The sequence below is a fragment of the Aspergillus alliaceus genome, assembly GCF_009176365.1.
Source record: "Aspergillus alliaceus strain CBS 536.65 unplaced genomic scaffold BDW43scaffold_17, whole genome shotgun sequence".
In the NCBI taxonomy this organism is placed as follows: Eukaryota; Fungi; Ascomycota; class Eurotiomycetes; order Eurotiales; family Aspergillaceae; genus Aspergillus; species Aspergillus alliaceus.
Genome location: NW_022474700.1, coordinates 21,656 through 44,560, shown reverse-complemented (window position 1 = coordinate 44,560; position 22,905 = coordinate 21,656). Strand labels below are relative to the sequence as shown.

Sequence of the window (22,905 nt, the reverse complement as noted above, 5' to 3'; positions counted from 1 at the left end):
ATGGAAAGGCACGCAGGGACAAGGGGACCTTCTAGCGTGAGAGACCCTGACACGGCCTGCCCTGTTGAATCTCCTTTCGGAGTGCAGGTCGTTTCTAGAATAGTGGGTTGCTTAAGTTTGATCTGAGAGGGTACCGCCAGTCGTAGTAGCACCTCGAGTATAGAATTTGACAGCATTGTTTATAGCAGCCCAGGACCAAGATGGCGCAAACCAACATGTAACTTTTGGGATAACATCGTGAGCTATGCTAAAAGGACCTTGTGGTAGATTTGGGGGCCATATACCAGCTAAATAATCTGTCGTCTCCAGCATCAACCTTTCGCTAGCCCAGAAATTGCGGGTAATCTATCTGAGGGTCTAGTAAGCGCTCCACTGCTGTAGCCTTCGACAATCCTACGACACGTTTGGTCCATCATAACCCTTTCCTGTATCTGGATCTAAGCCTTGGACTCTCCTTCCAGGCTACGACACTCCCTCATCCAGTCTCTGAAGGCTACTCTCAGCATATCACGTTTCGTGGTCGGACTTCTCGAACCTGCTTCCAGAGCTAGGAGCTTCCGGGTTGGGAGGTCTCCTGCCTAAGATTCTGTACTCTGATTTTAAGTTATGTGTATGCTGAAGGAAGAGGCATTCACAATATGCTCTTGTTCTACATTCCCACAGCACTTCTTTCTGCCCGAAATGCAGTGCTCTCGGAGAGAATGTGTTCTTAGTAGTACCAGCCACGGAGTAGGAGTGGATGCCAGGACGGCGATGAAAAACTATCCCTATACCAATGCAACAAACAAACGCCACAAATTGATCCCCTGACTCGAGCTCTGCCCACTCTCCAGGTTTAGCAAAAACACGGATAGTATACCTTTTCCCGTTATTAGAGCAGATAATGAGTTTCATTTCCACTTCTCGCGAGAGCAGCCGGGCCATTACCATTCCTAGATTTCGTCGCAGATATATTAATATAAGTGTTCTCGTATACAGGTACTACGCTTGCCGCTTCTCTGGCCCAGTCCAAATCGTCATCCTGGATTATGAACAAAGCGTCAACCCATAGCCAACATATGCGAAGTCTTCTGCCCATCGGAATAGCGTCAGAGAGGCCCAAGCTATTCCCTTCTTATTGGCTTCAAACGTTGCTTTGTCAGTCTTCAAAAAAAAAAATAAAATAAAATAAAAAAAACCAGAGCCCTAGCAATGGCTGAGACACGCATAGTAACCACTTTCTTGGCAAGTTTCCATAAATTTGACCAGTGTTGGAGCTACCTTTGTCAAACAAAACGGGTGGATATTATGCGCTCTTTATCATTCGTACAATCATCGTAGCTTTCATCACATTGCTGGATCCATTTGGAAACCATGGAGAATGCGATGTCCGGCAGAGTGTCACCCGGAGCGGGAGGTATGCTGACTACAGACCCTGGCTGTGGTAAAGGGATAGCTATAGATGTCAGTATAGTTCTACATTTTTTGCTTTGTAGAGCTAGCCTGAGTTTCTTAGTCTGAGTAGAACTCAAGAAACCACTCATGTTGCCACCAAGTGCCACCTGTCATTATGTAGAGACGAAAAAGACCCTCGAGATCATTCTCCCGAGCAACGGTCCGTAGGCTAGAGGGGAAATCGACACTCCGTGCATGGCCCCTAGAACTGGTATAGCATAGGCCACGCCTTGTAGAAGGAGGGAACAGCCCTCGCAGTCTTTGGCTGCGGAGTCGACAATATCCCGTATAGCGCAACAAGGAAGATTATTTCTAGGTGTTGTAGATACAATGATTGAGCAGATGTGACAGGCTTCTAGCCATTTTTCGATGGGTAGACAAGGCAAAGCTTTATCAGATGACACCTTTATTCGGCCCGCCCACGTACCTACGAAGAGCAGTATTTACTCAGGGTTAAGCGGACGCTGCCAATGTGACCCGTTTCCTAATTGGATAGTTAGAAGGATAGCAATACTGGGAGGATCAGACAATATTGTGGAATAAAGAATGGCACAGGATGTAGGGTAGCGAGAATCAGGTCGGGCTGATGACGCCTGGGGCAATGGACATTGGCCAACAAAGGGATTGGATCATACCCACTTTTATAAATTTCAGTTATAAAATCGATTGGTAAGAATGACTCCATTTCCCCATATACTGGGTTCCAAGTCACGCGGGAATAGGTGGGACAATGTAAGACATGAGGATCACCGGTGTCTCGTAATAAAGCATGATCGAACATCTTACGGACGGGAGACAAGTTCGACACTTCCTTATATGGCCAGCCATATCATATATATAAACTCCCCTCAACCGGCGTCTCAACCTCCTCGTTCGAAAGCGCACAATGACCCACTTCCATCCCATTTTCTAACTCCGAATACACAACGCCCCATTGTAAAGGCATGGTTTCTATACCCATCTCCCCAGAAGAAGGATAACACGCCGCAGCAATAGCCCGACTACAACTCCCGGCAACAGGCCTGCCTGACCCTAACCGCCTAAACCCCATACCAACAAGACAAATAAGCATAAACCCACCCACGCAAATAGCGCTTACAATCGCCACAGCTGAATACCCGCAGGTAGCGAAATCGAATAATGGTAACCGCTCCAGCTCCATCGTATACGCTTCTACATTCACTAGGAATAGGCTTTGGGAGATTAGCCAGTGGAGGAGCGTCGAGAGAACTATCAGAGGGACAGCGTATGTATAAGGAAGGGAGAGGAAGTAGGTTGTTCGCTGGGAGCCGTGCGGGGCTGTGGAGACGCGGAGGCCCTTTCGTTGTACGGCGTTGTTGCTCCATTCGGCGGCGAGGGCCATGGCCGTGAAAACGCTGTTGGAGGCGAAGTAGAGGATGGAGAAGATGACTTGGGGGGTGTTGGCGATGATGGTGTTAGCGAGGAGGGACGACGGCCAGGCGTCGCCACTTATGAGGGTTTCAGTGTTTGTGATGCCGAGGCCGGACCAGATCTTGCCTTTGTTGCTTACTTGGCTAAGGCCAAAACAGAGGAGGGCGACGCAGATTGCTATGGCTGTTGTGTAGCTATTGAGGTCTGGTAAGTAGTGGGTGGGTTGATGGGTGGGGGTATGCGCGTACGATATTATGCAGGTGGTCCATCGGGAAATTGATACTGCTGTGGCCCATCTTTGGGGGTTTGAATTGTATGGTAGAGGACTGGAGATTGGTTTATTGGCTAATTTTCTGGTCATGAGGCAGTTGTCCCGTGGTGTTGTCTGTGGCACTTTTAGGAAGGATGCGACTGCGTCGCCGGTGGTGAGGATTGGTAGGTCTGTCATTGTGAGAGCAACGGCGCAAATGATAACCGCTTTGATAATATTGAAGATGATAACGATCACAGCGAGAGTAAGGCTATACTCTAGCTTGCACTTTCCGGGAAGCTTCTCTGCCAAGCAGGACTTCACGCGATAGCCACTAACCGTCCAATTGTCCGGATGGGCACGGATTGCTGGAAGCTGATCGCGACATAAACCGTCAGGGTTGCAGAAGTATGCCGTTGTATCGCAACACATCCAACCGTACGGATTGTTCCCCCTCACGGGCGTAGAGACCATCTCAGATATCAGGAATGCAAAATCAGTATCATTCGGGTGGAAATCATCTGTCAGTAAAAGCACATTGCCATACTCTGATTGAAAGTTCGTGGCATAGGCAGACATGCAATCGGCATTATTCATATGGTAGAGCTCATTGTTAACTCCTTTTTCGACGAGTCTAGAGAAGGAGAAATAGGGATTTATCCACAGGGAACCATTCTTATGGAACGAATCATGAGGCGGACGAACATTATCTGGATTGAAATTGCTGAATGGCTTGTTTCCAGCAAAGATTTCATACTCACGATCGGTAATAGTGGAGAAAATAGTGGAATTATAACTGCTATTGCTGTCAGTGTTGCTATATTTTAGATTGGTTCAGAGGAGCCTCTAATATCACCTACAATAGATGAAGGGGAAGCGAGGATAGCAATAAAATTGACCATAGAACGAGTTTTATCTTCGATATCCGCAATAGGTTGCGCATGCTGGGGACACCAATATCCAACCATTTATTCTTTTGGTGGGCACGATCGATTTCTGCCCGAGTAGGAGCACAGAGACATTGCTGTGGTCTTGTTAATTCGATCCGTTACACGCGTAAATCAATGAGCGAGATATACCATTGTATATGAGCTTGCACATAGCAAGAGAGTGCTGAGGATGTTGATCACCAAATGAATACCAGTACTCAATCTCTTCGCCTTGTTACATCCCCCAGTAAATAACACGCCGCGGTTATTCGTAAGATCATGATGTGAGACGGCCCAGGCAACGAATGAAATATTGAATAAAAGTACGACTATGCTGGAGAGCGATCCCAGATATAGTGACCTTTTCCAGTTCTCTGTGTTGTTTTTGCGGTTATGCTTTTGCGCAGGTTTATCTGTTGCTCGGCCGCTTTCTTTGCCATCTTCGCTCAGCGAATTAGGCCCCAAAGGCTCTTCTTCCCGTAAAATAGTAAGCAATTCGACCGCTTCCGTGCGGTCCGATGTTTTTCGAGCCATGGTCTAGTCAGCATGAGGGAGGGGGTTGGTATAGCAAGGGTACATTCACATCCCACGTATAAACGTAGCTCGCATCTCGATATGTGCCTTGTTGGGCGAGGCTGAAATCCCACGCAACTAACATCAGTGACTGAATCGCAATGAGGCAGTGATTTCCTTGGCAAGGCTTGTGCGCAAACGTTGAGTGGTCCGCATCCTGATCCTTTCCAATCAATATACGAAGGGATCAATCTTGGGGGCCAAACGGGGACATAACAACCCACTTTTCCTGATCTGTGGACGGACACTGGGGCTATGACATATTTGAGAAGCCGCGAAAGTCTATCATAGTATTTCATTAAAGTGATTAATTGTCTGAGGAGCTATGAGGCGTGTTACAGCATTATATGACCATAGTTACAAGGTACAGATCGATAGCGAATATCTAAAAAACAAGATCTAAATACTACATAGTCTCCCACCCGCATAAAGCTTCCACCTGCATACTATATCTTTCCAAACAAGGGTCCTGCCCAATTAATAACATGCACTAGAGTTACAGTGCGACAGGTGAGTAGTACGATTGACAGGTATCCACCTGCGTAAGGCCCGAGTTCCAGTGCAGTCTTTATCGGACCTTATTCAACTATATCAACATACGGCCCGCTTGGTCAGCACGATGACAATTTAGCACTCACATGTATCGCAAGTTTGACATTCGGAAGTATGCTGACGACGTGTATGCTACTTATATTATGTAGGTAAATTGTGCGGCTACAGAGCATGTAGACCAGAGTAAAAGTGCCAGCGCAGTTCTGAACAGAGACGGGAAGTTCTGAATATATATGAGGAACCCAAACTGTCGATTCTAAATCTATAGCGTATTCATTATACACTTCATTTGTCTATGTTTGATCTAAAATGGCTAATGCTTTTCTCGCCAGTAGGGTTATGGGTAGTTCCCCACAGCACCGATCGGGCGGCAAGGACTAACTAGGACATGGAGAGCGGCTCACCATTGGTGGCTGACAAGGTGAATACTACACGGGGAGATGCAATGAAGCTTAAGTTGGGTTATGAAAAATAACATTAGCTCAGAGAAAGTCATACTCTATATATCAAATTGTGGGGGGACATCGGAAGGCAGTGTGTCGCGCCGACGGCGGGCGACGCGGGCGGAGGGAGAGATAACAGCCCATAAATTGAATTTGCAGTTGGAATAATGGGTTGATAAAGATACGAATATCGGGAAGCTCGAAAGTAGGATACACATTCACAATCCCACAGTGGCAAACACTACAGGAAACTGCCTCAGGGCCAATTCACATCTTGTCTCTAATCGAGAGAGCACGAGACAATTCATCCAACGCATGGATTGCTCTAGCAATGCCAGCACAGATCGACACGCAATGGGAGCAGATCACAGCCCTTCGCGCGGAAGGGAAGGACATTCCGCTCTTTGGCGTCCCATTTGCCGTCAAAGACAACATTGATGCGGCTGGGTTCTGCACAAAGGCGGCATGTCCATTATTTGCAACAGAACCTTTCACCACAGACGCAACAGTAGTATCTCGGCTCAAGAATCAGGGGGTTATTGTGGTCGCAAAGACAAACCTGGATCAGTTCGCCACGGGACCCGTGGGCACCCGTCCACAGTGTGGAGCTGTTGCAAATGTTTTTGATCCTGACCGGGTCAGCGGTGGGAGCAGTTCGGGGAGTGCTGTGGTGGTCAGTTAGGGACAGATGCTGTACTCCTTAGGCACCGACACGGCAGGATCCGGTCGGGTTCCTGCTGGGTTCAACAATGTTATCGGCTTGAAGCCAATACCTGGAGCTTTAAGTACACATGGTGTCCTCCCCGCCTGTCGGACCCTAGATTGCGTATCCATCTTTGCCCTGACTTTAGAGGATGCGGAGCTGGTCTGACAGATAGCAGAAGGACACGATGTTTCTGTTGCCTACTCGAGAACCCGCGCTGACTTTAAGACTCGAAGTGGAGGCTTGCAACCACAGCCAGTGCTGGCGGTTTGCTCAAGTCCAGAGTGGTTTTGTCACTCCGAGAATGCTACAGCATACACAGCGGCATTAAGTAAGACAAGAGAATTAGGCCGGGGTATAGAGCCCGTGGATTTCACGCTGCTATTTACTCTAGCAAATCTGTTGTACGAAGGCCCATGGGCTGCAGAGCGATACACCGCCATCAAGGAATTCATTCGCTCTACACCCGTCGAATCGATAGGCCCTCCGCCAGAATTGAGCTCGCGTACTTGAGGCCGGACATGGTGAAAGGTACTACACCTTCCGATGTGTATGCTCGTAGGATCTTGGTGGGCATCTTGTAAGAGTCAATTCCAATTAAAATTGAGCACTTATTGGGTTGCGCAGATAGCGAAGTAGCCGCTACATTCGCCAAGAAGCTGGCAGCGTTTTCTCTGGAGGAGTTACCTACTGCGGAGCTAAGAAAAAGCACATAGTGCGGCAGTTCTCGAACTTCGGGATCTGTTTTCATCCTTTTCAGCCCATCCTCAAATGTGCCATGAAGGCCAGCGTAACGGACGTAAGCATACCTTCCCGGCGGCATCGACTTGAGAGTTGACACCAGCTCTGGATAGCTTAAGTCCAGGGCATAATAAGTAACATTCTTTTTCTGCTCTTCGAGGGCATTGAGTAGGACGATCACTTTGTTGAGGCTCCTATTACATTCGGTGATGGGCGGTTGTCAGCCAGCGCCACTATTAATACCTGTCTATCTTCCAAGGACCGGTACTTCCGCGCTTCCAGGGTCCATAATAGCAGTTTCATTTTCAATGGAATTCGCTATACTGTGAGCCTGAGTACTAAGTATATGCAGCTCCTCATGTCTCAGGTAGTAATCTGGTGCATGGGAATGAGTGTTCCAGTGTTGCAACCCCTCAGCACCATAAAGAATGAGAATGGGAAGCGTGCGGATTTCCTTCCACATGCTGTCCATTATTTGCTGGTAGATGGTGTCTTCCACCTTCGAAGACCGGATATCGATGATTTTGCGTTAACCATTCATCTTGACCTTATGTATTGGTTTTCAGAGGCTTAGATAATTTGTACCAGTGCGTTTTGCTAGGATAGTTGAGCTGATGGGACCCTAAATACTCGCGCTTCTCCTCTGCAGCAGAGTATATCTCCAGCGGCTCAAATACCAGTACGGCTTTGTAGTCAGATGTATAATCATTGCATAGAATAAGCACCTCTAGGAACGCAACAATGCAATTCATCCAAGGTAAGGGCCCTTCACCGCAAAACCGTCTGACCGATAAACTCTTAATGCCTGGCTGAAGTGAGCCCTACACAGGAATAATCCCACGAGTCATCTTTCTTTCTCTTACTAGCGTCATCCTGCTCTTTCCCTTGCGTAAACACTTCATTCTCATAGTCGTTTTCCCAGCTTGGAAAAGATTTAGAGCATTATTTAGTGTTTATTTATCAATATGGCAGGTTGACTAGACAACCTCTCTGCTCATATCTTCCTGAAGATATTTAAAATTTGAAAGGCTCTATGGTTCTTTCCTGACACATAATATGTAGTCTTTTCTCCTACATAGCCAACTATGGAACAGCAGGTAGTGGCTAAGCCCGGCACAAAGTGGAACAAGGCATACCAGCAAATTGGGTTCATTGGCCACTGAAAACGCGCATACTACCGCTAAAAGTATGAATCGATTTTTGCAAGGGCCAAAGGTTAACACGCCATGCTACGCTGAGCTAGGATCGCCTCCTGGAATGTATGTACAATTCCTGGATGACTTTCAGCTTCTTCAAGCATAGGAAGACATCAGATGATGCGGTACGAGTTCCACTACCATGAGAAACGCAAACTTATACGTCGGCAACATTCCTATTTCACTAGCCTTAGCCGCTTGCATAGCGTTAGTGCTACATGATTCCAAGTGTTTTGCCTCCAATACGAATGCATCAATTACTAGGAAAGGACAATAGCTAGGCTGCCTTCTTGGGTAGGAATCTGTCTAATAGAATCCTCCCTCTCTCTTAACGTCAACCAGGGTTGTCCTACCATCACCCCTAACTTTCTCATTTCTGTCGGGGTTCTGCGCACTACCACCCCGTGTCGGGGTCGGGCGAGCTTAATGTTGTTGCCCAGAACTTCTAGCCATTCTGTGGCGGGCTGTGCGCTTTCAGTCTTACACTGAAACCTGAACGGGATCAAATATCTAGGTTTCAGTCGGTGCTTTTCATGCGCATGCCTCCTTTGGCCCGTTTCATATCCCACCGGCTTGTTGCATTAAATGCTGGGACGATCGTCTATATGCGTTTCCGTAAACATGGCGCAAAAGTTAATTGTGGTGAGAATAGTATCGCATGTTCCCGTAGCATTGGAAGAATCCTATCTTCGCCTTCCACACTACCCTTTATGTAACTCACTTCAAATGGCACCTAGGATGGGCGTTCAGATAGTATCTAACTATAATATAATAATTGCCACATCTATAGAGTCTCGGGATACTTCCCCCATAAGCCACTTCCTCCGGATACGTTAGTCAATTTCCACGATCGGGCCGTCATACACACTCTTCGCCCGGAAAACGTAATAAATGAGGCTGAGGAGAATGACGCCGAAGGTGCCCACAACGCTGAAGTTCATCGTTTGCACAGTGACAACCCAAGAAGGAGGCCAGAAGCTGAAGAAGACAGCAATAGTCATGTAAATAAGAGCAAAGCTGTTTACCAAAATACCCCAGATGCCCGGCAGATGGAAAGGACCCCAGACAAGCTTGGCACCAACGGTATTCACGACGGCAGTGTCGCTTCTTCTGCCATTGCTGATACCACCTGTGCAGCGGCGGTAAAGCAGGAGACCGGCAACCACCATATAGGATAAATAAAGACCAGAAATTGACATGGCGACAAGATCGTTAAAGGCAACAGAAGAACCGATGTTGATGAGAGCAAGGAGGCAGACGACACAGGTCGTCAAAAGTACAGAGTAAATTGGAACTGCGGTACTACCATGAACCTGAAATTTTCAACTGTGAGTATTGCTCTAGTAGACTCGGTGGGCTCGACTACATACCTGACTCCAGACTTGCCAACCCGGCACGCCGCGATCGCGTGCAAAAGACCAGAACTGGCGTGAGGCAGAGGCTAGCATGCCGACAGAGGTGGTGATGCCCATAGTAGTAACAATGGAGCACATAGCAGCAGTTCCAGGAACTGAGCCAGTGGCTTGCAGAAAGATGGACATAAATGGGTAACCTGTGGATGAGTCGAGGGCCTTTTCAACATCACCCAAGCAAAACAGAATAGAAAGCAGCATGCCAAAGCCCAGGGAACCGTTGATCAAAACGCTGAGCATGATTGAGGTGGGAACAGCAGTCGATGCATTTGTAATTTCTTCGGACATCTAGAGGACGGCCACAACATCTGTGTTATTGAATAAGTCTCTGGCAAAGTGTGGATTTTACTTACGTGGACCGCAGCGTCACCTCCAGCAAATGCGAAAATGCAACCGACCATGCCAACAAAGAATGATAAACCCTGAGAAGGAAACCCGCCAAGGTTCAAGAACTGTGTGAAAACTTCCTCCGCAGATCCATGGTCGGCCATGTACGTCAGGGGAATTAGGATGGCAAAGAAACCCAGAATGTGCAAGATAAGAATGAACCCTTCGAAGCGAGGCAGCAGCTTTCCCCCGACACTGTTGATCCCGACCGAAAACAAAGCGATAGCCCAAAAAAGGAGGGTCCCATGCCAGTTTTGTGGTTGGTAGCTGCTTTGCGTAAGAACTATGAGGCCCTGGATAAGAGTGCCGCACAGATAGCATGAGGTTGCGTATGTTGCTTGCCATCCGATGACCGTGAGCCAGCCTATTGTCGTGTGTGAGTTTATGGGTTTATACTACTGACACAAATCAATCGCATACCTGTCAAGTAGCTAAAGAGCTTCATCTTAGATCGTGGGGCAAGCATTGCACACCAATGATATTGACCTCCGGAGGTTGGTGCCCTATTAAGCTGTCAGACAAGCTCTACCGGGCAAAGGTTTGGAAGTTGTACATTGATGCCAATTCCGACAGAACCACAAAGGTCGACGCGACACCGACCCAGACGAAGATAAATCCATATACCGCGCCTGCCGGACCGCCGCTGTGATATAATCGCCGTTAACCATACGCCAAATTGATGGAAGTGTAAGAGCTTCATACTTCTGGTATGCCTGCAAAAATAACCTATCGATCGAGTAGTTAGTTTATCAGCGAAGAACAAGCAAAACTTCATGGTTGCCATGGTCACTCACACCACAATTCCTTCCCAGGTAATCAAGATGGTACAGCTGAAACCTAGCATGGACATTAACCCAAAGTTTCGCTATTTTCAGTTAGCGATTCAGTTATCCCAGGTATGTACAGCCAGGAATTTTTTGTCCCACCTTCAGAACCGGCCTCTTCCCCATGCGTGCGAGGTTAGCGTCGTCGAGCTCCTTGCTCAATGGACAACCAATCTCCTGCATGCCGGTCGTACTCATTTGCTTCAATTGATGAGAAGACATTATGAGCAGGGAGAAAATGCTGAGAGGCAAAAACGCCTGTCGAAGGGGACCAAGAAGGGCGGTTATGCTAGTTTTGTCTCAGCGGTGGCAGAGGCGAATAGACCAGCCAGCCAGCCAGCTTCAGAACAATGCCATGGTTGGGGCATTTTATGTCAGCTATCCACATCTACTAATGCAATGGATTACCAGTATCTCCACCTAAGACTCTAAACTTTCATGTCGCTCCGTGGTGGGTGCCGTTTCCGATGTTACACCACTAGGTTCACTAGCTCCACCCTCCGTCAAGTTCGCGAGATAGTAAAATTTTCAATCGCAGGGTTTCGTGACGGTCAATAGACCGCTTTACCTTGCTAAGTAGGTCGTATTCTTCATTTAATATACTGTTCTCCCGCCATTTATTTCGCTTAACCGTTTTTGTACCGAATCAAATGTCTGGATGCCCTATTTTTTAGTCACATCGTCAACCCCTCCATTATTCTCGCCCGCCCTATTACGTACAGTCATAGTAGACTTGAATGGAAAGGAACCCCTCGATTACTCATGCCGGGTCTCAGTCACTATCCATGTCCGGGTCTCGAGAATAATATGTGACTGACTCGACAGGCTCTCCGCGTCGCAATCTGGAGAGTAGCTGACGATAGTCCGATTGACACCTCCCTCCGGCATCGTGACTAGCTCATGGGCCTCACTCGGTGTATCTCCAGTGCGACCACCAAGAGACGCCTTGTAAGACGTCATAGCATAAGTTCTCTGTCGACTGCCATAGTTTGTTCCCCCTAGGCTCATTCCGGATGATCGGAGACTATCGAGGAAAGGCTTGAATTGGGGCGAACAAGCCGTGACGATACTAAGTGTCTGGGTTATTTGCGTAGAAACGACGACTGCCCATGCGTCCCAAGATGAGTCGGTTGATCCCTTCGCGACCCTGGCATAGGCTAGTTGACAAATAATAGCAACAACGACGCTTAAGGTGAGCTGTTTGTTAGCATAGTGAGAGAGTCAAGGGAAAAGCGAAAGCGACATACACAACTCGAAATAAGAACACACTGGCTAGGACGGCCTTTTTGTGGACATCTGCTTGCACCCGGACAATCACTAACAACGCCTGGGCAATGATCCCGGCCTCTGATAGAATATTGGTGGTCCCAAGGTAGTTCCACCAAGCGATCTAGTAATCTGTAAGTGATCTTTCTCGACCGAGCGTTTTACCACAGCACATACCAAGTCGAAGCATTTCGCCTGCAAGTAATTCCAGGTATCTGGCATCCGGCATTGGAAGGCCGCTGTAAATATACCCGTAATTGTCCATAGGACGATGAAGGCCCCAAGTCCAAGAGCAAAGCGACGGTCTAGGGTGGTGGGAGTCAGATTGCGAATGAACATCACGAGGGCGAGTTTCGAGCAACACATAGTGGCGATAAAGAGGATATTCGCTGCATATTGAGACTGGTCGAAACACTTTTGCATTAGCATCATCCGACCCAAGCGTCAAACGCAGTACGGGACGGTAAGGGCACGACTTGCCTTCATCATCTTCTCTATACTAGCGGCTGGCAAGGTATTCCGATGCTGTCCCAGACCACCCTGAGTAGCTATTGAGATGGCAATTGACTGCGCAATGCAGGTGACCAGTGCCCCGATACTGAGGGCATCGTCGACCGTCAACTTCCGAAAGATCCAATACTTGGTTCCCAGCCTAGTGGAAACACTCAATATAGCTGTAATCAGCATGAACCATGTTAAGACATTGATGCCGGGGGTCCATGTCTCTCGCAGCTCTTGCTTCATTGCGTATGTCGTTCAAAGGAAAGAGCGTAGAACATTGAGGAACTACATCAGCCGCGGATAATATAGAGAATTGCAAGGCTCATAGTGTTGAGTATATCTCTTGTTGTATTGCGCTATGTTGCTCCCCATTAGAGCCATGGATTTGGGGGTGCCATAGTTTTACAGCGCGATGACTAGTGGCCATTTCAACAGCCCTAGATGCCGTTTCACTTGTGGACAAGTTGTACAATGCTTTGTCCGGTCCACCAATGGGATTTCAGGCAGCGAGTAAAGCGGCACTAAAGCCTAAGAGCAAACTCTGCCCCATCGCCGCCCGTTATGATTGGCGCTGCGGCCCACCAGCTGCCGGGCCGAATCCGGACGATCCCATATATCGGCTTACGCACTGACCCGACGACGCAGCAATTTCTGGTCCCTGCTCGACCCCTGCATTTCATGCTAACCCGTTCGTTCTTACATGTGACAAGGTTACGATTCTGTCTCAGTTGAACCAGTTTTGCGATCCTTGAGGGCATGTAACATTTGAACCGTGCATTCTTTCCCTCGTTCCCGGCATTCTCGGGAGTTTTCGGTCCTCCAGCGTTCCAGATTCTTTCCTCGCTTGGTAGCCATGGTAGCAGCCTTTCTTTCCCCTGAACAACAGGCCTGATAGTCCAAGACGCCCTTTTGTGTAGTTTCCACTTTGCGTCTTCTGGAATAGTCCCTCTCCGGGGGTGGATGCTGAATTAGGGCGCTACTAGAGCCGCGGCCTGGTCGACTCTTTCTGTGGGACGCTGCTGGGACAGCAAATGAGGATCGACATGGGCATCCTAGATCATTCATTATGAGTAATACAGAGAGATTCGAAAATGTATGCCACTTCGCCAGCTCACGAAATGTTTCCGAGACAGTATCCTAGACCGCCCTAATCCGTATTTAGTTACTCTATCAACAGCCCCTGCTAGTGGTGTCTGTGGAGCTCCTGTATTGAGGCTGTTCTGTTCTGTCATCCTGACCGCACCACTTCTGCATTAGGGTTACACCTGTAGCTATATAACACAGCCGTGACAGGTTCATGTAGCACAATCTAATACGACACTCAAAACAACAGTATCGAATCGACTGCCATTGTCAAATGTATTAATGTAACCCTACTAATGCTACACCCCTTTGGTCACTAAAAGTGAACAAAAATGCCACTTTCCTTTTCAAAAGCCAATCTTTGTGCTCCCCTTAGGTCCTAGGGTAGTGAGACTGAAGTAAAGTGCATTCTTTTTCCTCAAAGGTGAGATGTAACGCTAATTTTCTCTGCACGGCGTTGGTCCTGAAGAATAGGTAGAGTAGCCTGGCGGGATGATGGTATTTGTGGTTATATTGAGCGCCTGAGGAGATAGCTCATGTACAGAGAAAGGGTTGTTAATGCAAGAACCAAGATCTAGAGGACAAAGCCAATGGACGTCCAAGAAGTATGATGTTGAAGTCAGCTTTAACGCGCTGGGCCTCTGGAGCCTCGAAACAGGTCACTAGATTAGACCATCAGGATCGAGGATCTAAAGATCAACACATTCAAGTCCCTAACAGAGCGGTGCTGCAACATTTTCCATTCTGGCGGACGCGGAACTATAGCCATTGTCCAGGTTGCCACCGACTGCGATATGCAGACGCGTTGGAGTCAATCTCACATTCGCTGATTGATTTGGGCGATTCTGCCCATCGCCTAGGCTTCTTGGCTTTATTCCTGTCAGTGACGGCCCACATCAATTAGTGGCTCCTTATGTACCTGCGCAAGTGTATTGATGTTCTTGGTACGGATCTCAGCGCTGGGTTCTGGAGCATCTAACCACTAGACTTATGTTAGGTCAGCCAGATATCTCAACCTTAAACAACTCTTTTCAGAGAACTTTCGTTATGAGTACCTTGAACATCGGGATTGCTATGTAAATTATATTTAGATGTCGGTTTTCCTACGCTAAGATTTCCCATGGTTCATTTTGCGACGCACCACCTTGAAATGTCCACCCTGTTGGTCCCCATAGGTTTCGACACTTTAGGAAGTTGACGATAATGATAGCAGTGACTGGAAACCCATTTTATACCACTTATTGCACAGAATATGCGATTGCTATAACCGCCGACTTATTATTAGTCCCTGGACGGACGGGCGAATGACATGGCCCCCTGTTACTCTTTTCTTATCCACCATACCTAAAATACATTTCCACAACGCTATGTTTCGTTTTACATTTTTTATTTTTTCCTGTCCTCTCTATCATTTATATTGGCCAAACCCAAGCCAACGCGTCGGATTCATATGAGCTCCTAGTTACCCATATATCACCCGTGGGTGATTTACCCATGGTTGTAATCTAACCCAGTTAAATTACACCTATGTAATGAGATATCTAATAATATAGGGTATTACTTTATTAAAGAGTCTATGTAAAGAAGGCCCTGCGCTACTTTAATATACTTAATTATTTACCTCGCCAAGCGCCTATATTTTTCAAGTACCGGACTATAGATCAGGATAATACCGAATATATTATGGGTTGAGAAATTGATAATACTAATTTTATTTTATTCCCGATCCTAATACTATAAAGCCAGGATCATACGCTGGGGTCATGGGATGCGCTAATTAACTGATCCCAAGAACCCGGCGTAATAGCCCCTCAAGATATTCTTTCCAACGACATGACGCTGTGACCCGTGTAGATTTCTGCTGCAAATCTTTAGATTTGCAGAATGCGGCGAGTGGGTCCATATATGCGTTGGTGCATCATATCTGGAGCTATGCCGATTTTTGTGTACTGTCTATATATCGACCTTATATACACTTTAATTGACTAATTTTATACAGTGTCGCCGTCTCGCACATTTTCGTCGCTTCCCAAGCCCTGGTGCCAAGCTTTCCTGGACTTTAAGTGGTTAGGATGAGCTCATCCTGGTTTTGATCCCCAGTAGATCTCAAGAAATCCAGAGATCCACCAAAATACGGGGCTATCGCTTCTTGGCATTTGGCTTTCGGGGAAAACTATTGAGGTGGTGTGACACCGTTTTGTGGTAACCTGTAGCATGGCTGAAGCGACCGACGTTTATTGTAGCATATAATAAATAGCTTTAATCTGCTGTTGTGGGAGTGGCATTTTACCGCATTCGGCCATCACGCAGCTCCTCAGATCATTATAGGTGATATCATGATATTCCCATTGATATCAATTTAGGCATACCAATGCCTGCCTGAAAACTTAATTCGGGTATTCTATGCCATTGTTTTATCTTTGTTTTTGGATTCCTCATTAAGAGCTTCCATAATCTTTAACAGGTGAGCTATTCCGTCGTTAGCTATAGGGTAATAGAGTTGATATAGACAGTTCGTGTAAACAAATCTCTAGTCTTTGTACTTTACAATTAACTGGAAAAGTAGTTTGAGATAAGGGAATATATTCTTTTTTTGTCTATATCCATCACCCAGACACTGTCCGCACTCTATCCAACCGCCGTTTCTTAGAACGGTGTTGACTACGGAAAGCTAGAAACCATGTGTCATAGTCTAGCGCAGAGATTTGAGAAATACACCGATGGAGTCTTAATGTAAGATGTCGTTACTGACGTAGATCTGCCTGCAATGATGTTGCATCCCATCACATGTACGCACTGCATATAATACCAATCAAGCAAAGTACTCGTGTAGTGTATGCGAAGATTGATTGACTTACGACAGAAAAATATTAAAATTGCTTGAAGACTCGCGCCCCGTAGTCAGATGCTCTCACCTGTTAGTGACTAGTTTTACTAATGTAGCGTTACGTTGAAACATTTTGTGGCCCGTGTAGTCGTTCATGATGCAAGCTCAAACAGGCTGCGGGCATAAACTCTGTAAAAGGCAAACTGGATAATTGCATAGTAATTCTTGTTCTAGGCTTTAATTCATGGGCCTAGGCATGTCTAGGCTAAGCTTAAATTGTAGAGGACGAGTGATTTATGGCTCGTGTTTGCCACTTCACGAGTTGAGGTATACGCACGTTTCAATACCAGGTCTTCACTATACTCAGTGGTAGAGAAGAGCCACAGGACTGGCGTTGTTATTTAAAGCTACAGGATATGTGGCCTATGATTAAGACATCAGATGCTGTCTCCATCTATTGCTTATGATATTTAGCTACTTGAACAATACTTTTTGTTACCAAGATACAACGAATCTGTTATATCCAACCAGCAATTAACATGGCCTTTTGGAGCATCTGCCAGCTCTATAGAGCCCTGTTGTGCAGTAGTATGGTTGAAACTTTCTTTAGCAACATACAATCCCCTCTACTAGCTTCCAAAGACTTAATCAAGGGTATCTATGGGGAAAGTCCCACAATACATATTCTCAACGCCCAGAGCGACATAAATGGAGCTTCAGTGCGACAGATATTAGCCGCCAAACAGATATCCCATCGTGGCTCGTGAACTGTGTTAATGACAGAGGAGCCGCCACTGAAATGAAATGGGCTGGTGATGGGTCGAAGATCGCTGCATTGATCGGAGGGGCAGCCATTGTTGTCCACCATACTCCGGAGAATTTGGAACATGACAAGAAGGTGTTGTGCGGTGTTTGTACTAACACAAGAATGCTAAGACCTTCCCATACTCTTGAAGTTCTTCCAAACAATCGACTTGCAATTGCTACCACAGGCCAGGGGTCTGAGGATGGAATCCGGTTGTTCAATGCAGCACACGGTGTTCACCCGTCCATGAGTCCTACTCCATTGTAGAAAATAACCCGCCATCCAGCCATCCATGCTATGATCTAGGATGAGAAGGAAGGGGTTTTGTGGGTGGCCGGAACTGATAAGGCCGCAGATGGTGAATGCCCGGCATATGGGCTCTCCAAGGCTATCGATACGACCTAGTTAAGCATATCCTCGAGGAGGAACCAGTGCACAGTCACCAAATGCCAACAACCTCCCAGTGTTACACGGAGTGGGGGAAAAACAGTTCAAATGGGAAATACTCGGATGGGCCTCACGATATAGCCCTTGCATCTTACAAACGAAAGTTCCTTCTCTCAACGGAGCTCGATGTGCATGAGTTCGACTTCGCTATAGAGACGTTCTAAGCTGGGGATGCGGTTGTAACAAAATGCTTACAAGGATTCGTTCCACTTGGGAATCGCACCGGAATAAACATCACCGGTGGGGGTAGGAGCGCTTCCTCGTTCTGACTTAGAAAGTGTCTCTATATATTAGGAAGGGTATGTTGTATACAAACAAGCCATCTAAGTGAAGGACTTCTGGAGCGAAACGATTAACGTACTCATTTCCCACAACTACAGAACCATTCCTGCTGGTGGCGTAATGTACAAGGCTCGGTGGTTTGAAGATGTCCCAGGATGGCCACCTGTACATTGGTCGAAAAAGTGAAATCAGGAGCTGAACCTGCTTGATTAGCGTAGGCGAACTGTTCCGAGAATTGTACGGGATAATATCGCTGCGGTCCTACAGCACCTGCTGAACCATAGCAAAGACAACTTTCATCGTTATCAAATTATTATTGGTTAAATTGTTTAGGTAATTTCGAGGCATCTAGAATTATATTAAGCTTTTATATAAAATCGAAGGGACTGCCTACTCGGGCAGTAACTATAGCGGGAATTAAGCCTCTGTACGACGCCTCTTGTGGACTCCAACCTTATCGGCTTTCAAATTAATGATGCACATACCCCAACGTTTCAGTATTTGGTGTTGACCTCAAGTTACTTGCCATCCGTCAGAATTGTGTACCAAGTCAGCAAGTGTTGCGTCATAATAATAAACCAAACTTTGCAGATACTCCAAAGCTAATCCATATATGAAAAAAGCCCTAGCGGTGCTAGTACTCTTGAGTAGTATAAAAGAGTATATGTATAAGCCCATAGACTAGTTGAAAAGAGCATAAAGTAGCAACACGGTTCAATTACATTGGTTTAGTCATAACTGTCTCTGTATTCGCATGAAGACAGAGAAAAAACTTACATTATATGGGGAAAAACTTATATCGAGACAGCCAACAAACTAACGACTATATGTGAAACGACATATTTCAGGGCTTTTAGCATCTCAGATATACGAGAACCCTAGTGAACCCAGATCACTTTTGCACCTAGTGCAGCTTGGTTACTCGGCGGTAAGTGGTTTCCGGAGTGCACATTTGCAAATACTGTAGAAGGGGCCCTGGAGTATATAGAAAACAAACGTTATTAACGTGGGATATAACACTAAACTGGCTTAGCCTGAACTCGCCGAAGGTATACTTATTCAGGCTCTATAATAAGTGAGACTAGTTCACATCGATTTAGATCGTACTGGCTATATACTACTGCTATTAAAGATCCCTTAAAAAATAAAAGCAGCTGATTGTCCCTGTGCGCCTGCAATGCCCGATTTATAAACTCCTTCTTTTCGTGAACTTATGGCCGTTGCCTATGATATCACTTAATCTTACACAACCTATTGCTCATTACTTACTATAATCGTCTGAACGACAGTTGCGTCACCAGAGATACCTTTTAATATTTTACAATCCCAGCGATCCATATACTGCAACCGGCTAAATGCTTGTTATTTTGACGTAAGGGTCTCCTATACAACGTTACTCAAGCCATCGATCTATTTCTCAGTACTTTCTGTAATCAATTAAATAGAAGTTAACTTTGCGCAGTAGATATATATGCCCCTCTAAAGTATGGACACTTCTCGCTCGACCATATATATTAGTTTTCTAGGGCTCCTACAAGATTAAGCGGGTGCCGCTAGGACTAGGGAAAGAGGCTTGTGATGCAGAGTTAGCAGGTGCTTGAAAAGCACTTGAAATAACTGAGCAGCTAGGATATAAAGGCCCTATCGGAGTACTATTAGACTCCCAGGAAGCCATAGCTCGGTTATAAGACAATAGGTCTGGCCCAGGGCAAGGCTGGACAATTCAGGCCCAAGATACAGTTCGAAGGCTTGAGAATCAAGGATGTCAAACCACTATCCAATGGTCCCAGGCCATCAAGGTATATAGGGAATAAGAAGGCTGATGGAGCTACTAAGATAGCTGCAGAAAAGGCCCCCAGAGACATAGATAGGGGCCTTAGTCTAGCGTATCTACGCAGAACATTCACTGAGGCAAACCAGGCCTAGAGACAACGATGGCTTTTACAGGCTTTGGAGAACGATCCTACAGGGCCCAACAGCGCTATTAACCCCAGAAAGGATGGAAACTAGATCTGGTAGCGGGAGAAGCACCAAGACAGCTTGCTCGTCGATACTATCAGCTCAAGGTTGGGCATGCAGTAATACCGACCTACCGTAGTCAGATAGGGGTCCAAGATTCGCCTAGATGTTAGAGCTGCCAGGCTCCACAAGGAATAACAGGCTACCTACTAGTTGAATGTAGGCAATGGCGCCACCAGAGACGGGCCTTGCGCAGGGCCCTCGTCGAGGCAGGATTGCCACCATGTAGGCAGGGAGAGATAACCCCAGAATGCCGCCTCTGTGAGGACCAGAGGTTCTTACCCACTTTAATAAAGCTATATAGTAAACATTCTTTACATGTACAACCACTAGTCTGGTAAGGACAACCTGGAGTATTGGTAGAGATATAGTCACTAGGGGACTGCTATCGCAGGGCAAAGTAGCATATATAGGTTCGCTATTATAGAGCTCAAAGGCAACTTGAATCAATAGTCTACCAGAGAACTGATGCAATCAATACAACGACCAAAAAATAAGCAGTAAAGGCAAAAATTAGATTTGTTGTCTTTAAACTTCAGATATTGTGATTTAGTTAAAATCCCACACTTCCACCTCACACGGAAGGCTCCCGTTATCTCCCTCCACTAACTGGGGGAAAAACATGCTACGGGCCTTTTTCATATCAAATTTCCCCGAATGCGTTTTTGGCACATCCGTTTCGACATCTAACTGCCGGAGAAGACTCGGCAGCTTATGTTCCGCGAGTACCGCCGCCAGCTCCGCTCTCAGGGTTCCGAGGGTAAGAGATTTCCCTTCTTTGACACGGATTAGTGCGGCGACGCGATTTACAGTTGCTGAATCCGGGACACCAATCACGTAGGCTTCAGTGACATTGGGTAGAGCCATGAGGCTTGTTTCAACATCCACTCTGGGAACTCTGAGCTTTGTGAGAACGATAACTGGCATTGGATTAGCCATGTGATGCCGAGATTACAATACACTCAGATGTATACGTACAGTCTTGTGATACGCGGCCATCGATGATATACTGCTTGCCGTCAAAACGTCCTAGGTCACCAGACTTGTAATAGCCTTCCTCGTCGAACACGTCGAGTGTTGCCTCGGGTTCCCCGATGTATCTAGCAGTAGGATTAAATTAGATCCAGTGCCAGTGGGAGCGGTGCAGACTTACTGAGAAAATATAAGCGGTGTTTTCACACGAATCTCGCCATGGTCCCCTTCTGAGAGCTTGATGGACACTCCGTTCAGGGGAACTCCTATACTTCTCTATGCCACATAGTTAGCAACAGATCTACATGGCTTTCAAAGTAAACCACCCTACGTCATCGGACCCGTCATCAGATAGACAGGATTTTCCAATACTGATACTCGTCTCTGTAGCCGCATAATTAACTCCAATGGACACACCTAGGTTACTCCAGAACCTCTGTACGGAAGGCATGAGCAGGTTCGAATCCGACTTTGCCAACCGCAGCCCCCTGGCACCATTTAAGTACTCCTCTACCTCTGCCTGTGGTAGGACAGCAAGGTCATTCTCATAAACCCGCTTCATCCACGTCCACATCGAAGCCCAGCCAATGAAAAATCTGACGTCCCCCCTTTTTAGTCGTTCCCAGACCCCCAACGCAGTAGCATCATGGTTATAGATCTCGGTGCAAACGCCAGCCAAAATCGCCGCCATTGCGTTTCTGATACCGCCCCCCCAATGGAACGCTCGGTAAGAGAGATAGACTGCATCAGGACCTAGGATATGTTGCAGACCATTGGCCTCATTCATTGGGCAGCCGAAGTAGACTTCAACCAGGTGGTAGAAGAATTTCCGGGGGTGGACAACACCCTTTGGAGAACCAGTTGAACCAGACGTGAATTGGACCAGTGCAGGGCGCTCGGCAGGGAAACGGGTGCTGCTTTCGACTGTCATACGGTTGAAGCTATCGTTATTGCCACCTTCTCCCAACGTCACGGGGATGGGAAGAATCTCCAGGCCGAACATTTCCTTTGCGTGGTGACGGAGCTCTTTGGCGAGCACTTGATGTTCCGGTGTAAACGCAACTGCGCGTGGGTTGCATTTAGAGGCTAGGGTTGCGATTTCTTCCGGGAGAATATCAGGCGCTTTGGTTCCATTCCATGAGGGTTAGAGCCAGACTTCCCAAACTACCGCCAGGTAGCGCACTTACGCAATAAAACAGCCGCCCCGCCAATAGCCAGTATGGCGAAAAGTGCCACAAGGTACTGGTAGCTCGATGGAGCTAAGAGTAGGATATACACGTCGTCATTTTTAATCATACCGTGGTCGTCCAAAATCTCCGGGGGTAAGATACCAGATATCTCCAGACGGACGTGGATGATGTCTCGGAGAAACTGGGCATAGTCGGCCTCGATGTTCTGGAGGGGATCGCGAATTATGACCTTGTTTGCGCTCGTGGCACGGTAGACGAGATTTGTGAATACCGGGTCATTGGGGAGCCCTTTGGCGCACGCGCGGATTTCTGTCGAACTCATGGGTTGATTCTGGTGTAGCATTCCAGGGTTAGCTGGTGATAAGTATGTTGGAAGAAGATTGAACATCGGCACTGGAGTTTAGGGCAATGAACTCGACGATTTGAGCATTGAGCAGCACTTTTATCTAACGTAATCAACCAGAAGCGACGTAACGTAGGCTGAATCAAACTTCTCCCGTTCACCAAAAACTGTTGAAAGCGGAAGTTGTTATCATTGCGCTGCCTACACTATGTATATGGTAAATAGTAACACCCCACCGGCGGAAATACTAGGCTGTGTTCACAGGCAAGAGACTGGATTTAATTTATTCACAAGATGCTGAGATACTTTTATTTTCTTATTTCCAATCAAAATG

General features: G+C 46.8%; 6 protein-coding genes across 6 annotated transcripts; 1 reads left to right on the top strand and 5 right to left on the bottom strand.

Annotated features, from left to right (window-relative positions):
• Positions 1-2,159: 2,159 nt before the first annotated feature.
• Positions 2,160-4,539, bottom strand: BDW43DRAFT_318876 (uncharacterized protein; the record flags this gene model as incomplete). The annotated part of the gene is made up of 4 exons (XM_032048775.1): positions 2,160-3,020; positions 3,075-3,872; positions 3,937-4,100; positions 4,156-4,539. 4 exons carry the CDS (start codon positions 4,537-4,539, stop codon positions 2,264-2,266), a joined length of 2,103 nt encoding a protein of 700 aa, XP_031901094.1. The 3' UTR covers positions 2,160-2,263.
• Positions 4,540-5,904: 1,365 nt separating this feature from the next.
• On the top strand, positions 5,905-6,444 carry BDW43DRAFT_310283 (amidase signature domain-containing protein; the record flags this gene model as incomplete). The annotated part of the gene is made up of 2 exons (XM_032046891.1): positions 5,905-6,217; positions 6,278-6,444. The coding sequence occupies 2 exons, from the start codon at positions 5,905-5,907 to the stop codon at positions 6,442-6,444; spliced, it is 480 nt and encodes a 159-aa protein (XP_031901093.1).
• Positions 6,445-6,736: 292 nt separating this feature from the next.
• BDW43DRAFT_310282 (uncharacterized protein) lies at positions 6,737-7,320 on the bottom strand (the record flags this gene model as incomplete). Its single annotated transcript, XM_032046890.1, has 2 exons — positions 6,737-7,211; positions 7,286-7,320. 2 exons carry the CDS (start codon positions 7,318-7,320, stop codon positions 6,737-6,739), a joined length of 510 nt encoding a protein of 169 aa, XP_031901092.1.
• A 1,726-nt stretch (positions 7,321-9,046) lies between these two features.
• BDW43DRAFT_299650 (choline transport protein) lies at positions 9,047-11,058 on the bottom strand (the record flags this gene model as incomplete). The annotated part of the gene is made up of 8 exons (XM_032044762.1): positions 9,047-9,526; positions 9,584-9,913; positions 9,979-10,376; positions 10,433-10,515; positions 10,566-10,655; positions 10,715-10,738; positions 10,807-10,877; positions 10,939-11,058. The coding sequence occupies 8 exons, from the start codon at positions 11,056-11,058 to the stop codon at positions 9,047-9,049; spliced, it is 1,596 nt and encodes a 531-aa protein (XP_031901091.1).
• A 534-nt stretch (positions 11,059-11,592) lies between these two features.
• BDW43DRAFT_299649 (uncharacterized protein) lies at positions 11,593-12,846 on the bottom strand (the record flags this gene model as incomplete). Its single annotated transcript, XM_032044761.1, has 4 exons — positions 11,593-12,022; positions 12,084-12,226; positions 12,280-12,504; positions 12,583-12,846. The coding sequence occupies 4 exons, from the start codon at positions 12,844-12,846 to the stop codon at positions 11,593-11,595; spliced, it is 1,062 nt and encodes a 353-aa protein (XP_031901090.1).
• A 7,769-nt stretch (positions 12,847-20,615) lies between these two features.
• On the bottom strand, positions 20,616-22,550 carry BDW43DRAFT_310279 (class I adenylate-forming enzyme family protein; the record flags this gene model as incomplete). Its single annotated transcript, XM_032046889.1, has 5 exons — positions 20,616-20,986; positions 21,045-21,166; positions 21,220-21,314; positions 21,370-22,160; positions 22,226-22,550. 5 exons carry the CDS (start codon positions 22,548-22,550, stop codon positions 20,616-20,618), a joined length of 1,704 nt encoding a protein of 567 aa, XP_031901089.1.
• Positions 22,551-22,905: the final 355 nt, after the last annotated feature.